The sequence below is a fragment of the Abramis brama genome, assembly GCF_963993115.1.
Source record: "Abramis brama genome assembly, chromosome: 12".
Taxonomy (NCBI): domain Eukaryota; kingdom Metazoa; phylum Chordata; class Actinopteri; order Cypriniformes; family Leuciscidae; genus Abramis; species Abramis brama.
Window position 1 is genome coordinate 13294852 of NC_139974.1, and position 17107 is coordinate 13311958.

General features: G+C 35.6%; 2 protein-coding genes across 8 annotated transcripts in view; both read right to left on the minus strand.

Annotated features, from left to right (window-relative positions):
- LOC311093137 (fibrocystin-L-like) overlaps positions 1 to 12171 on the minus strand; it is a gene marked incomplete at its 5' end in the record, with an annotated part of 73736 nt that extends 61565 nt beyond the window's left edge. Inside the window, 8 exons of the mRNA XM_084130288.1 lie at positions 9913 to 9986; positions 10063 to 10116; positions 10228 to 10321; positions 10414 to 10471; positions 10572 to 10683; positions 11581 to 11725; positions 11868 to 11945; positions 12105 to 12171. Of these exons, the coding sequence (XP_083986414.1) occupies positions 9913 to 9986; positions 10063 to 10116; positions 10228 to 10321; positions 10414 to 10471; positions 10572 to 10683; positions 11581 to 11725; positions 11868 to 11945; positions 12105 to 12171 (682 nt within the window). The remainder of the gene's footprint in view (positions 1 to 9912; positions 9987 to 10062; positions 10117 to 10227; positions 10322 to 10413; positions 10472 to 10571; positions 10684 to 11580; positions 11726 to 11867; positions 11946 to 12104) is intronic.
- Positions 141 to 9912, minus strand: LOC311093140 (uncharacterized protein). Of its 7 annotated transcripts, XM_084130298.1 has the most exons (10): positions 9687 to 9912; positions 8204 to 8433; positions 7394 to 7611; positions 7108 to 7276; positions 6259 to 6558; positions 3569 to 3628; positions 3027 to 3086; positions 2574 to 2647; positions 2393 to 2436; positions 150 to 2198 (listed from the first exon to the last, which is right to left on the minus strand). In XM_084130298.1, the coding sequence occupies exons 3-10, from the start codon at positions 7607 to 7609 to the stop codon at positions 2150 to 2152; spliced, it is 972 nt and encodes a 323-aa protein (XP_083986424.1). In that variant the 5' UTR covers positions 7610 to 7611; positions 8204 to 8433; positions 9687 to 9912; the 3' UTR covers positions 150 to 2149. The 7 variants fall into 7 exon arrangements, 6 of the variants coding, with proteins under 6 accessions (XP_083986421.1, XP_083986420.1, XP_083986419.1 ...); XM_084130294.1 differs by lacking the exons at positions 8204 to 8433; positions 9687 to 9912 and adding an exon at positions 7724 to 8193 and having other exon boundaries at positions 144 to 2206; XM_084130297.1 differs by lacking the exons at positions 8204 to 8433; positions 9687 to 9912 and adding an exon at positions 7724 to 8191.
- Positions 12172 to 17107: the final 4936 nt, after the last annotated feature.

The following is a 17107-nucleotide window of genomic DNA, read 5'->3' on the forward strand; positions in this document are numbered from 1 at the left end:
CTGGAGTATAAAACTGAGAGTGCACTCATGGGTATGGGTTGATGTGAAACACAGTAGTTTGGTCAAAATTTTAAATTATAAATAATAACTAGGTGAGATTCAATTTTTACAATTTTTGGTGATGTCCACTATTGGTGATCGCACCAAACGGTAGCCCTCATGATGGAAGAGTTCAAGAGCTTTATATAACAGTTGGTTTCATCATTGTAGCACATTCAGTTGCTGAATTATAAGACTCACAACATGCATCAATGGCAAAGTTCAGAGGTCAATATTTCAAAGCAGGAGCCAGCTACAGCCTTCAGATTGCAATGCTGTTACTCGGCTGATCAAGACCTTTCCAGTGATGTGTTTGGTTTAATCATATGACAAAATAAAAAATTTCACTCTGCCCACTCAGCCCTTGTGTCATGCATGCATTTCAAAGGCACATGAAGTGGTCTAATGTATAAATGTTAATTAAAATATATTTGTTGGACACAGTAGGCAAATTCATTAATGAAATGTTTATTTTGACTTATTTGAATCACAGATGTCACTGTGGGCCTCTTGGAACGTTTCTTTTTCACAAACCCTAACCTGATAAAAAAGTGTTTCAGAGTGATCTGATTCAATATGAATTAAAATACAGAGGTGAGTTACATTAAAAATCATTATAGATATCCAGTGTCCATCCTCCCATTCCATACTTTTATAGTTCATAATTAAGTGTTTTTATGCTGTGGTCATATGGCTAAGTGGCTACATAGACAATCGTCATCTAATTTACCGTACATATGTCATTATTACACTTCCCATATCTCCAAGAGCAATACAGTAATTAGATTTACTAATTACTTTTGTGTTACTTTGAAATCTCACTCCAGCCTATACCACAAGCAGAGCAAGATACCAAATCATGAGGTCTGATTCAGGGTCAGTTTTACAAAAAAAAAAAAAAAAAAAAATTAAACCTGGTCCTTGACCAAAAGACACCTCAGCTCTCATGATATCTTTCAAAAGTCCAGTGCTCAAGTAACTGAAGTAAAGATAATTTGATTACAATAGTAATTGTAATGTAATTGCTAAGAAGATTATAAATATATTCCTGTACATTACCTTGTTAATGAAAGACATCTGTTTGCAGTAATCTATACACTGTTGGTAATAACAGTGCCATCTGAAGAGGAAGGGGAATCCAGGGACAGCTCCATCCAGGACAAAGTAAAATCACAAACTGTATGTCATAATGACACAACACATATGTACAATGCTTTATGAGGTCACCGGCACACTTTTAAAACCATTTTTATTGAACAAAACTTCACAATGTGTTTGGTAGGACAACAGTTCACATTATTTTTAATTATGGTACGATTAATCAACACATTATGTAATGTAGTTTTACATATATTTAAAACATTTTTTTGTTATTTCCCAAATTTGTCAATCTTTATGCAAAAAAGCTTTGTATAGTTGTATAACAGGTTGCCATTTAGAATCATGGTGCTGTATGCAAAGGCATTTCCATTGTTTGACAGATGAAATGTGTAGGCAAAATATGTGATCAAATAATTAGTGTGGATGATTGATATGTTTCAATAGCCCAACACTGACAGGACATCATGTATTATTCATAGGAGAGACAGTATGGTTTCTATATAGAGAAAAGTTAAGGACCAAAAGCTACGAATGTTTATTTTTTTTATTTTTTTTTTATAAAACTATTCTCTGAATAAATTCCCATATATATTTTATGTTGTCTTGGATGCTCATATAATGAAGTGTACAATTCAATAAATAGTGTATCTGAAAATAAAGAACCAATTAATTCCTCAATGTTTTATTGATGAAAGCACAGTAAACAACGACAAATCATAACTAAAGCCACTCAAAACTGAAAATAATTGGAGTGCAAAACATGAAAGTATTAATACCCAATACAAAGTGCAAAATGAAATACACCTGAAAGAGGCAATGAAAGGGTCCAGTCGCAAGAAGCGTTTATATTCACAACAGTAAAAAAGAAAGAAAGAAAGAAAGAAAGAAAGAAAGAAAGAAAGAAAGAAAGAAAGAAAGAAAGAAAGAAAGACAAACTATTGCAAAAAACAAAACAAACAAAAAAAACCTAACAGTGCTCCAGCACCTTCTTGGGCACCTGATGGGAGCACTAACAAGTGTCCATATCCGCCACCCACTCCAATGGCCACTTCTTTCCACTGTAACACAATAAGGAAATATGCAATTAGATGTTTTGGTTCTGCAGATGAACTGTAGACACAAAGACACACATTAAGACCCCTGTAGCCGTTTTCCAATAGCTGTGTTTTAGTGGGGTTACCTAACATATGTCAATAGTTTGTGCATGTTAAAATTAATTGGCTATGTGTTACCCATGAGAAGTCGTACTTACCAGAGTTTGCATGGCTCCCACTCCACTTGCTTCCATTTTTGGCCCTAAAAATAGTGAGACTTTTTCAGTTTCAAATATTTGCTATGTTTAGCAGTTATACCAATCACCAATAATTTTTCAAGACCATTACACCAATAAAAGAACATTATGTAACCTGTATAGTGTTTTAGTGGTATTTAACCTTGATAACTCTGTATCTGGCAACCCTCTTCACAGGGTAATAATCCTGGCTCCCTGTCACTGTATGTGGGCATTCTGAAAGGAAAAAAAATATTTTTGCAAGGATTTGAATCTAACAAAGAGCTGTAGAATATGATGTGAAGGCCAGGACATCTCTGCAGCAGCACAATATTTAATTCAAAACGGTATTTTAACACAAATTTTGCCTTTAACAAATATTGCACCTCCTATGATTTGAAAATTGCAGTAGGCCATATTGCGATTTCAGTAAGATTTTGATTAGTTGTTCAAGCCCTACTGTTAAATAAACAAATGAACATATGCATTTGGACATTGGCCAAACCTAATAGGCCACAGCCACTTACAAATGCAAATACAGCCTTCATGAAGACTCACAACAATTAATATCAATCCCAATGTATGGATTTACACACAGTACTGTACATCAACACACCTTTCCTTTTATTTGGCCGCACAGTAGCGGGAGCAGGGCAGCCTCCTTCCACACCTTCATCTGTTAAATACAGAGAAACATTTAAAATATGTAAAAAAAATAAAAATAATTTTTTTTAAATGTGCAAAATGTTGCATCCATGTCAACCAGTTTATAATGAAGACTGGGCTTTATTTGTCAAAATGTTTTTCTAAGGTGAGAGAGAGACCTTTAGAAAGTGCTTTAAAAAGTGCTCTTTAGACAGACCCATTTCGAATAATACAACCAGGTTTCCTACACATTTCAAAATTCCAGACTTTATTGTAGGTTTTTCAGAACATATTAGAGATCTGAGTACAAATATCTAGATGTTTATTATGTACATGAATGGTTTTAAAATCCAAATATTAACATGTATTTTACTTTCTGACTATGTATGCTATTATGTTGCCAGATAATTGCAATAAGACTGTAGCTAGATACTGCAGCTCATACTCATCAATTTTGTGGCATTCAGTCCACACTCCTATACAGAAAGCTGGACAAGCAGTACATCAACACACCTTTCCTTTTATTTGGCCGCACAGTAGTGGGAGCAGGGCAGCCTCCTTCCACAACTTCATCTGTTAAACACAGGGAAACATTTAAAATATGTAAAAAAAATATTTAAGCACAGTTTATAATGAAGACTTGGCTTTATTTGTCAAAATGTCTTTCCATGAACAACTAAAACTTTGTTTCAGGAATTGAAGGCAGCACACAGTGAGCACTTGATACATAAATTATGCATTATGGGTGAATTATTCCTTTAAGGATAACCAGGTTCTGCCATTAGCAGGCTAAAGCCGCTGAAGGACTTGTACAATCAGTTTGGAATAATGTCATCACAGTGAAGTAATCACAGCTGAAAATAGCCTATCATTCCACAACTTTATAACCTTGAATAGACAAGTTGATCTTGCAAATCAATTTCCATCAAAGTGTCTATGGGAATTAGGGTTGCACGAAATTGACAAAATGTGATATTGGAATATTGATCATGAATATTGTGATAACGATATTAATTTAGACATTCTTCAACATATGTAAAAACACAAAAGTTGATTGGCCCCATTGCTGATATTTTTCGCCTCCAATTTCCATTTTTTCATTGTCTCCCAGAGCCACACTCATCATGTGGTGTTCTATAGGGTATCCCAGCTAGCAGGGAACGTTCTCAGAAGAGTTTATCTGATCCACACTCAAAGGGTTAAAGTGTTAAAATATGAGTGTTAAATGAACACTGAAGAGTGTTAAAATTAATGAGATAATTAAGTTATTAATTGTGTGATGATTAGCCTAAGTATTATTGAAGACACCTGATGTTAACAAGCAGAATCACCAAAGGAGAAAATCTAATTTTAAGTCACCATTATGGTGGTCCGTGTTAGCTTTAGTTGGGCTCTTGACCCTTAAACTATTGACTTTAAATTTTGTCTGGCTGTTGTAACCAAGTTATATCAGTCAGATGAACAAAGAGAAAAGGTGATCAGGTGGTGTTGGTTATGTTTTGACATAATCATCAATTGACCTGAATCACTAAACTCATTTACATTTCATTTCATTTACATTTCATTTACATTCTTGGTGCCACCAATCAAAACCCATTCATGGCTCCCACCATGCATTGCAGTATGAATAAATTATGATCTGGATTGTCTTATTTATTTTGTTTGCCACCATTGTTGAGATTCATACACTCAATCTTGATGTATGTTTGTGCCTAAAAAAATATATATATATATTTTTTTTTTTTAAATCAAAACAACTTTTAAGAAATACTTCGGATTATATTGAACATTCTGGATCTCATTTTTTAGAATCACAGTGATGCTGTAATCAACAATATAAATCTATGTCAGAGATTAGACTCTAAATGAGTTTTGTGATTCAGGTCAAGTGATGATTATGTCAAAACATAACCAACAACATCTGATCACTTTTTCTCTTTGTTCATCTGCCAGTTATAACGTGTAAGAGTGTCCTTACACCAGCCAAACAAAATTTTAAGTGAAAAATGTAAGGGTCAAGAGCTCAACTAAAACAAACACTATTCTCCATAATGGTGACTTAAAAATAGTGATTTTCTCCTTCAGTGATTCTGCTTGTTAACATCAGGTGTCTTCAATAATGCTCAATCATCACTCAATTCATCACTTAATTATCTCATTAACTTTTTATCACTGGAGTTTTTGCTTTGTACGTTTTAGGAGAACATTCTGGGAACCAAAATAAAACTACCCGCTGAAAACATTATTAGAACTTCATGGTAATGTTCTCAGAACGTTTTTAGAACAAAACATTTCTAGCTGGGATGTTCGTGTAGTGGACCTGTGTGGACCAATTGGGCTTTAAATCGAATCCATGGACGCCTCTCTCCACAAAATAAACAAAATATTGCATACTTTCTGCAACATTTTCCTATGATATTGCACAAGGAGATATTGCAATAACGATAGTGATTCAATATATTGTGGACCATGAATAGGAAAACACCAAAACACCCAAACAATGTCCTAAATATGGGCAAACACAGGCATTATTGAAGTAATGAAGTAATGACAACAGCAGCAGTTCATGGAATTTGAGAGGTTCTAATCATATAATCGTTTTAAAATGTATATACTGTACAGTGGTGGCCAAAATCATTAGAACGGTTAGATTTTTTAATGTTTTAAAAGAAGACTTCCGGTCTCCAAGGCTCCAAGGATTTATTTGATTCAAAATACAGCAAATACAGTAATATTGTGAAATATTTTTACAATTTAAAAGAACTGTTCTCTATTTGATTACATTTTTAAACGTAATTTATTCCTGTGATCAAAGCTGCATTTTCAGCATCATTACTCCAGTCTTCAGTGTCACATGATCCTTCAGAAATCATTCTAATATGATGATTTGATGCTCAATAAACACTCATATATATATTTTTTTTTTTTTTTCCGATTTATCCAAAGCAACTTACAGTGCACTTACAGGGACAATCCCTCTGGAGCCCCTGGAGTAAAGTGCCTTCACTGCCTTGCTCACGGACACACTGTGTAATTTATTATTATTATCAATGTTGAAAACAGTTGTGTAATTTTTTTTTAGGATTATAATAATAATAAATGTTTCTGGACTCTGAATTTGTTTAGTTTCACATTACACAAAGTAAGAGAATGGTTTTGTGGGGCTTACAACTTATTTTCAATACAATTTCAATTTTGCTTACCTTTTTCAAGAGAAACTGGGGAGGCTTCTGAAGGTTCTTCTGGGGAGTGGGGTCTTTTCCCCAGGTTCTGGGATAGCTGTGGTTGTACTGAGGGTGCTAAAAGGGACACTGACTGTCCAATTGGGGACTTCGGTGGTTCAATAAGTGCTGCTGGGGGTCCCATTAGAGCTGTTGGGGGATTAAGCAGGGCCACTGTTTCCTGTTGATCTGGTGTGACCATTGGTGGTCCTGCTGGGGGTTCAACTGGGGCTGCTGATGAAGGTTCATTAAGTTGTTCTGCAGCAACTTGTGTGGTCCAGCCTACATTGTAGAAGTACAGAATTATTAAACATTGATCAACCTTTTTCACAAATTTACGTCATTTTATAGAACAAACATCTAATCGATTAATTTAAGGGAAAAAAAACGACAGTAGAAATAATCGTTGGTTGCAGCCGTAGTAGCAAAAAGAGATGTGTATAGACCTAACAAGTGCTGTTCTACCAAACTACTTCTACCAAGCAGTATTGATTTAATAGGTGAATGTTCTTAAGACATGTGATGGATGTTTGAGTTAGTCTGGTGGTTGACCAATTGTGCCATTTTTTTCTACTGGAATTTTGTAATTAAAATTATAGCATGGCTAATTACCTTGTCTTCCAATTCAATGTCATAGTTCTTTATAAACAAACAAATAATAAAATATAGGCTATCGTGAAGTTACTCTGCTAGGACCAGTTTTAATTGTAAGCGAAAACCATCAATGATAATCTGAATGATCTATTAGTCAAGAGAAGGCAACCACAGCCTTACCTGTGACAGCATCAAATACAGGACATTTAAAAAAATAAAATAACAGAATATTCTTACCTTGAATAACAATATCATACAGGCCCTTAATTCTTTCGAGGCATGTATGTGATGTCACATTCAGCTGACAGCGGGGTGCCAAAACCTCAGACACCCAAGCATTCGGCTTTTTTCCAGGCTTAGACAAAAGTAAAACCCCCCTTAAACCCAGTGCCTGCAATTTTTCAAGCTAAAAATACAAAGACACATACATACAAAGTAACATGTATTATTTGAAAATATATATAGCAACATTTGGAAAATAACCTGCGTAACCTGTATAAAAACAATGAAAGCAATCGCATACCAACAACACAGCTTCATCCTGGATATGAGAGGTGGTCCGATTTTTTTTCTGCATATCCACCCAGCTCTCCCTCTTCTGATCAAATTTTTTTAGTTTTTTTTTTAGCCTCAGCTTATGTGGCTGTTCTTCCTTGCATGTGTTGCAAGTTTTGCAGGCCACATTCATTTCTGTATGGCAAACCATACAATTTCTCCTTGTTGACCCTTGGCCTGGCATTTCTATCATAGATAAAGAGAGAGAGTGACAAAGACACAAAAAGATTTTGAGAAGTACTTCTTTCAAACAAACAAAGCAGGACGAGATTTAAATAATAAAAAAATCAATACTTACTTGAAGACACCAGGCTTCTGGAAGAGAGGAAGACAATGTGACAATGTTATTAATGACAGCTTGTTATAGGACTGCATAAAATATGAGAAAGAGATAGTGAGATTGCACACCACAGAACAGAAAGTACACTGGATACTGCAAAATTTGGTATTGATCCGATACCAAGTAAATAAAGGGTTCAATAACGCTGATACCAATACTTTTTACTTTTAAAAGCATGCACTTTGGGTTGATATATGAGGTGAATACATTTTCATGACCTCTAAAATAATTTGTGATTTGAGCACTCACTGCACCTGTAATTAGTCGTGTGTATGGTTACCGTAGTAAAACCATTGTTAATTTTTTTAAAGGGCTGCCAGTGTTGTTGTACCCCAATAGGTAAAACTTTTGCAAATTAAAAACTACATTTTTAAAAATGTTTTGGACAGTGAGAGAGAGAGTAATGTGAAAGAAAAATAAAGAATAGAGTAACAATACTTACTTGAAGACAGTGAAGCTTTAGGAGAAAGAAATTGAGAGAGAGAGAGAGAGAGAGAGAGAGAGAGAGAGAGTGAGTGAGTGAGTGAGTGAATTAGAAATAGAGAGAGTGTGTGAGAGAGAGAGGTAGTAAGAGGAGTATTAGGAGTGGCTCTTAAAAGAGCCGTTGGTTTTCTTATAAAGAGATACAGGTGGCGGTAACAGGGAAGGATGGTGGGTAAAAACAGGAGCTGTTGGACAAAGGGGAACAAAAACATAGTTAATTCTCTTGCAGCAAGGCTTCATGGATTTGTCATATTATAGACGCAGAACTGTAACAAAATAAAGAAGATAACTGTGATTCTGTTATTGCACAATGCATATTTAGCATGTAAACTGCATTCATGAACAGAAGCAGTGTGTCGTGATATATGAGATGGTGAATGCATCATTAATATGCTAATTATGAATACATTTTCACGACCTCTAAAATAATTTGTGATTTGTGCTCTTGATGCACCTGTAATTAGTCGTGTGTGTATGGTTACCGTAGTAAAACCATTGTTAATTTTTAAAGGACTGCCACTGTTGTACCCAATAGGTAAAATTTTGCACATTTTCTTCTGACAGATTTATTAACAACAATTACAGAACATAACACAATCCATTTGAACTTTAACGATCAATCAAAATAAATTTAATTGCACAAACTAGCATAATTATAGAAAATGTTACATGTTACTTTTCAAAAGTTTGGGGTCGGTAAGATGTTTAATGTTGAAAGAAGTCTAATCTGCTTACCAAGGCTGCATTTATTTGATAAAAAATACAGTAAATATTTGTAAAAACAAATATTGTAAAATATTATTGCAATTTAAAACAGGCGATCTGTTTTCCATTTGAATATGTTAAAATGTAATTTATTCCTGTGATCAAAGCTGAATTTTCAGCATCATAATTATTAGGACAGCATTTACATGAAATATATATATTTGTGTAACAATGTAAAAGCCTTTACTGTCACGTTTAATCAATTTAATGCATACTTTCTAAATAAAATAAATTCGTGCTAAATAAATAAAATTACTGGTTTTTAAAAAAACACCTTAGGATCGATATTTTGTATGTGTGGATAGATCCTTTAGATTAGAATAGATACAACATCAGTAACGTTTAGGCCTATCGATATTTCATTATCGAAATTCGCGCATATTATCATCATCATCATCATCAAGTTACTTCCCATCGACCATAACAACTTTTTATAATGTTAATATAACATAATATGCAGTCATTGCAGCTTTCTGTGATTAATTAATTAACGTTAGCCAATTAATATCAATTTCCATTAACGTTATTGACCACGGTAACGTTAACAGCACCATAGATTAAAAAGCCCCACAGTACACACACACACACACACACAAATATAACGTTAGGCTACAGCAACGTTAGTATTTCTTAAATTACAGAACCATAATAAAAATGTATGGCTTTGACCGACCTGACGCGGGAATTTTGGAGAATGCAATATATCGCTTCTCTCTTTGCTCCGTGGGGAGTTGTTGGCATTGAGGAAATCATCGCCCCCTACCGATACTCAACCGATACTCAACCTTCATTCATGCGTGTCATTTTCACGCCTAGAGGAGGCAAAGCGTGACATTGACACGCATCCGCTTGTGGACCAGCGTGTGTATTACACGCTTTAGCGTGATACCGGGTTGCACCAACATACGTTCCAGTCATTTTACAGCTCATAGATCCCCATTGACTGCCCTCATAATCCAAAAAGAGGCCATACCTGAAAAAATGTATGTGTATTTATGGAGGGTGCATTCACATTTAATGTTTACATTTATTAGTAACTTAATACTTACTTTTCATCTGAATTAGGCTTTAGAAGTTCACAAGGCATGCCTCCCATGTATGCTCTGTTCAAAGAAAACACATTAAAACAGTTTCAGACACACCTTATTTCAAGGCAGAATATATTATCATTCATACAGTTATATTTTTCCATTGTGTATTAAATATTTCCAGACCTTAAAAATCTTGCATCCAGGCCATTTGAGCTTTTGTCCGTGTTGCTTCCGTACACATCAGTATAGATTCTTCCCCGCAGTGTCACCACAGTCCCTAAAGTTCATTCAGTTTATTTTTTTTTTTGTGTGTGAAAGTTTTTACAAACCAAAAGCAGCAGAGTAATGACAAAAACTAACAAAACCTACCTGGGGGACCAGAGAGTGGACTGATACTTTGAATGCTAGGTGTATAGTATGTTCGGCTCTGTGAAAGCAGTGCATGTTTTTATAAATATATTGTAATATTTTGAGAAGATATGAGTATATGTATTAGTAAGCAATACAACGAAGTCCATCTCACTTACATAGAACATGCACCACCAGTAATACCACTGATATCCATAACAAATGTTACTGGGAGGAATTGGCACGCCATCCACACTGACCCGAAACTCATAGTTATCTTCTGGCAGAGCTCTGAATATAATGCAATATAAAGCTTATTTAGAGAAACGTAAGCCATCATTATTTTACATAACATTGTGCAGTACAGCTATCTCAAAGAATTAAAATGTGCATATCTTCTTCATTTACACACAAATATGACAGACCAAAGTCTGCAATAATAAACATGTTATACAATCAAATGCAAAAGGAATTTAAAAATGTTTTTATATTTCTTATAATACATAAAATAATAGTATCATTTAGAATAACATCAGAGGAAAGTTCATTAGAGTAGAGAAAATATTCATTTCAATTTGCATTAATAAGATTTGGGAGCTGAAGGAGAGGGGAACATTTTCAGGAGAAAAAACATAATAATTTTGATCCGTTTCTCATAAATAGCTTTTGAATTCAAAAGACGTGGAATATAGCACACAAGTCATATGGAATGGCCTTATTGTCATTTTATTGATTGGATATTCCTTAAAAAAAAAGTGTGTTTTTGTGTTCCACAGAAGAAAACAAGTCTCATACGGTACGTTTGGAACAACATGAGGGTGCAAATTTCTCCTACAGGACAAGTAAATGTTTCCAGCAAAGTTGACGGGGGGAAGTTGATTTAAAAAAAAAAAAAAACATTTATTTAAGTTATTTTTTTTTAAATGTTGCAGAACTATGCAGACAATGAAAATGAAGTCAGTATATAGGCCAGTTTTATTTAATTCCACTGATTTTATTAATTTCACCTCAGTTTAAGGAATTAGTCAAAGTTTACATTCCTTCCTTCAAAAATATGCCCGATCCCATTCATACTATTTACTTTAGAGTATGTAAAAAATATATAATATTAGTAATATTAATTATTATTAGCACCATTCAATACAATGCAATGACTACAATCAAGATAAAGCTATCAAGATTGCTTACCTTGTATAACAGATGATCTGTTTGGAGTGACTGGAGTCTTTCTCGACATCACAGGGAACAGATCTGGTTCGGGACACCAGCGTCACACTGTTGCCGAAGTTTGGGTCATTGGCATTGAGATTGAACTGATTGGCTTGAGCAAAACCTGAAAACATCACCAACGCTATTAGAGATTTTTTAAAGCACTTAAACTATAATAGAGCCAAAAGATGCTAAATCAGAAACGAATGTTGGGATTCATGGAAAGCATTGGTGAATTGTTTTTTTTATTTTTTTTTTATATACACCTTGGCCCTCTATGGTGAGTTTCGTTCCGCCATTGACGCCTCCGAAATATGGGGTCACTTTGTTGACACGTTGCGCTCCTGTCAGGACGGACTTAATAGGTTAGTCACTAAAATCTTTTCATTTTAATGTATGTCTGTAATGCTTTTGTGATGACGAAAATTATCTTAAATTACGCAAAACGTTCAGATTGACTCAGGTAAACAACAAAAAAAGTGGAAGATAAATCCAGCGCGTACCTGCGGAACTCCACAGTAAAATACAAATTGTGAGCGGCAGGTGAAGCTCCCGTCGCACGTGCCTCATCCTGACAGACTCGCGCGCTTCAAAACAAAGCCGCCTGCAGTTACTGTATCCCTTCTGCAAAAACAATATACACATACCATTTGTATTTCTATATTACAAAACAAATTTTAACATAAAAATGGTAACAGCCTTTACTTCTATATATATATATATATTATATATATATATATATATATATATATATACATTCATATACATTGTCATATACATACATACATTGTCATTTATATATATATATATATATATATATATATATATATATATATATATATATATATATATATTAGGGCTGTCAAACGATTAATCGCGATTAATCGCATCCAAAATAAAAGTTTGTGTTTACATAATATATGTGTGTGTAAGGTATATAATTATTTTCTATATATAAATACACACACATTCATATATATATTTAAGAAAAATGTGTTATTTATATATAAAATATTTATATATAATATAAATATATGTACACAGTATATACATGCAAATATTTCTTAAATATATACATGCATGTGTGTGAATTTATATATAGAAAATAATTATATACCGTACACACACATATATTATGTAAAAACAAACTTTTATTTTGGATGCGATTAATCACGATTAATCGTTTGACAGCCCTAATATATATATATATATATATATATATATATATATATATATATATATATATATATATATATATATATATATATATATATATATATATATATGTATATTTAGAGAGAGAGAGAGAGAGAGAGAGAGAGAGTATAGAAAAGTGGGGAAAAAATTCAAACTTCACACTGACCATAATTAAGACTCACATACCTGTTAAAGCACTCTTATGGAAATCCAAACACCAGTGGCTCACTTTTGAAGAAGAGCTCACTCTTTTTATACTACATGCCCACAGGGTGGCAAGAGGAGATTGGCTGTTAAAGCACCATGGTAAATCCAAACACCAGTGGCTGATTTGTTAAAGGTGTTGACGTAATTTTCAATAAAATGAATGTCTGAATCTTACACCTAGTTCCCCCTCCTTAGGCGTCCAGAACGAGTGTAATTTGGGCCTAATGGATGGAGCTAGAATATCTAACCACACCCTATACCCTACCCAGAGAGGTGGAGCTGGATGTCATTGACTCTGCAGTGAGCACCACTTGACTTACAGGGAGGGACATATCAAACAGCTCCACCTCTTTTTTAAAACAGCCAATGGTGTTTAGTTTATATCACAGCTCGGCCAGAGCCACTGAGCTCAGTAAAGCAGCAGTTTCCTCCTAATCTCTAACCGTTTCTCCTCCTAATCTCCCCATCACTTTAAAATACAGCTTTCTGTGCAGAATTCACATAGGTCCGATAAGTTTTCTGGTATGCGCCGACTTGCGCATATAATCCGCTCTGTGCTATCATAAGCATTCACTAACATGAAACCAGACTGTATTCGCCCCAATGGAAAGCATATTTACGCTGCCTGAACCATTCCCTATCCCCTATATAGTGCACTATGTGCCATTCCTGGATGCTTTAGATTATAGAGAGCATTTGATTGGACAGAAAATATGATGAGAATCTGAAGTGCAGAGTGATGTCATCAAAATCAGTTACTGAGTCCCAATTCAGGGGCTGCATCCTTCGAAGGGCGCATTTGAAGGCCGATTGCGTCACTGTGGTAATTTAATAGCTCAAGATCTAAAATAAATTAAACTTATATGTTGGTTCAATTCAATTAATTATCTTTTTTTAATGTAAATGAGCTTAAATGTTAAGTCAACACAACTTACAATTACTTGGTAGATCTATTTGGCGTTAGATATTTCAAATTAAAGAATGCTGAGTGAACTCATGTATTTATGTACATATTAAAAAGTTTTCTTGTTAGTTTTACATAAAAATTGTTTCAATTTGGATTTACTTAAAAAGTGTGATGCAAAAATGGTACATGTATTTTTTTATTTAATTTAATTAACAACAAATAGTAACAAATGGTACATGTATGTATTTTTTCTAATTTAACTTAATTTTAATTTATTATTTAATTAAATAAGTTTGTGAGTTGTCATCATCTATTTTGGAATGATTATGTATTCTAAAAATAAACTTGTTCTGTCCATCAGCATCATTCTGGGATATCATTTGTCAGTTTACTATGAGTTTAAAAGACTGCGAGCACCAACGACACATCCAGATTGTAACTGCTAGTTGTTTGTATAGTTCTTAAGACACAGTCTTAACATAATGGATGTTTATGCAACTGGCCCCAGACCACTACTCTACAGGTTTATGGAAGTTCAAGTCCATTTACTAATATTACATATTCTGCCATATAAGCAGTATAAAAAACATAAAATAATTAGACCACCATTTACTTGTATTATTATTATAATAATTATTATTATTACATTGAATTTATTGCAACACTTTAATATTATATTGTTTAAAAAAATAAATTTAGTGTTGTTATGACCTTTTTATGCTTAATGGAATAAACAGAGCTGCACACATTTGGCCATTGTATTTGTCATTGTTTAATTATTTCATAAGACAGACTCACTCAAGGTTGGAGAATATTTTTAAACATCAATCCTGGATTTGGTTTTTGATTTTCAAAGCCCTTTGAGCATAGACGTGAAAATGCATTATCCAAACTTAAATGGTTGTTATTCATGAAGGCTGTGGAATACAGAAAATTGGTCTCATTTTAAAGACAATCATCAGATTAATGCTGAAAGCACTTCAAAAATGAGTATTAAAGAGTTATAGAAGTTTACTGTAAAGCAACTGAATGTACTAAAAAAATTTATTGTATACAAATATATACGGTATATTGCCAAAGGTTTTGGGAAGTCTGCCTTTACATGCACATGAACTTTAATGACATCCCATTTCTCATCTGTAGGGTTTAATATGGAGTTGGCCCACCCTTTGCAGCTATAATAGCTTCAACTCTTCGGGGAAAGCTTTCCACAAGGTTCAGGAGTGTGTTTATGGGAATTTTTGACCATTCTTCTAGAAGCGCATTTGTGAGGTCAGGCACTGATGTTGGACGAGAAGGCCTAGTTCGCAGTCTCCGCTCTAATTCATCCCAAAGGTGTTCTATCGGGTTGAGGTCAAGACTCTGTGCAGGCCAGTCAAGTTCCTCCACACCAAACTCGCTCATCCATGTCTTTATGGACCTTGCTTTGTGCACTGGTGCGCAGCCATGTTGGAACAGAAAGAGGCCATCCCCAAACCTTTCCCACAAAGTTGGGAGCATGAAATTGTCCAAAATGTCATGTTATGCTGAAGCATTAAGAGTTCCTTTTACTGGAACTAAGGGGCCAAGCCCAACCCCTGAAAAACAACCCAACACCATAATCCCTCCTCCAACAAACTTTACACTTGACACAATGCAGTCAGGCAAGTACCGTTCACCTGGCAACCGCCGAACCCAGACTCATCTATTGGATTGCCAGTCAGAGAAGCGTGATTTGTCACTCCAGATAACACGTGTCCACTGCTCTACAGTCCAGTGGTGGTATGCTTTACACCACTGCATCCAATGCTTTGCATTGTACTTGGTAGGAAACCCATTCCATGAAGCTCTCTACACACTGTTCTTGAGCTAATCTGAAGGCCACATGAAGTTTGGAGGTCTGTAGCTATTGAGTCTACAGAAAGTTGATAGCACAAATATTGAAGTTCCTATGAGATTTTGTTTAAATGTAATACCAAAAATAGCCACCGGGTGACACCCACATTCCATAGAATTTTTTTAATGCAATATCCTGTAACAAATTATTATGACCGCCGCTAGCGTAGCTAGCGAAAGCGGTCATATAGGGATTGTCAAAGTTTTTTTTTTTTTTTTTTCCCGTCATCTTACTGAATTTTCCGTCAACGATACCAGGGACACCGAAGCACCGGGGAACATGAAATTTGGTGGGCATGTAGCCCCACTAGACTTCTAAGGAAAAATTTCGTTTGGTCCCCGGGGGCCACTCCCCCCCCGCGCTGGGCCCCCCCAAACCCAAAAAAATGCAGTTTTTCCTAAATAACTACCTGAACCGTGGCACCGAGGATGAAGAAATTTTTATGGTATGTTGGTCTACTACACTTTTACGGAAAAATTTCGTTTGGTCCCCGGGGGCCACTTCCCCCCCCGCACTGGGGCCCCCGTAAATTTTTCGTCAACGATACCAGGGACACCGAAACACCGGGGAACATGAAATTTGGTGGGCATGTAGCCCCACTAGACTTCTACGGAAAAATTTCGTTTGGTCCCCGGGGGCCACTCCCCCCCCGCGCTGGGCCCCCCCAAACCCAAAAAAATGCAGTTTTTCCTAAATAACTACCTGAACCGTGGCACCGAGGATGAAGAAATTTTTATGGTATGTAGCCCCACTAGACTTCTAAGGAAAAATTTCGTTTGGTCCCCGGGGGCCACTCCCCCCCCGCACTGGGCCCCCCCAAACCCAAAAAAATGCAGTTTTTCCTAAATAACTACCTGAACCGTGGCACCGAGGATGAAGAAATTTTTATGGTATGTTGGTCTACTAGACTTTTACGGAAAAATTTCGTTTGGTCCCCGGGGGCCACTTCCCCCCCGCGCTGGGGCCCCCGTAAATTTTTCGTCAACGATACCAGGGACACCGAAACACCGGGGAACATGAAATTTGGTGGGCATGTAGCCCCACTAGACTTCTAAGGAAAAATTTCGTTTGGTCCCCGGGGGCCACTTCCCCCCCCGCGCTGGGGCCCCCGTAAATTTTTCGTCAACGATACCAGGGACACCGAAACACCGGGGAACATGAAATTTGGTGGGCATGTAGCCCCACTACACTTCTAAGGAAAAATTTCGTTTGGTCCCCGGGGGCCACTCCCCCCCCGCGCTGGGCCCCCCCAAACCCAAAAAAATGCAGTTTTTCCTAAATAACTACCTGAACCGTGGCACCGAGGATGAAGAAATTTT

Excerpts from the sequence above, each read along its gene's own strand:
- LOC311093140 (XM_084130293.1), bottom strand. The coding sequence starts at position 7,618 with ATGATAGAAATGCCAGGCCAAGGGTCAACAAGGAGAAATTGTATGGTT. Across the intron at positions 7,277-7,393 it reads AGGATGAAGCTGTGTTGTTG|CTTGAAAAATTGCAGGCACT; the intron begins GTATGCGATTGC and ends TTGTATTTTTAG. Across the intron at positions 3,087-3,568 it reads GCGGCCAAATAAAAGGAAAG|ATGAAGGTGTGGAAGGAGGC; the intron begins GTGTGTTGATGT and ends TGTATTTAACAG.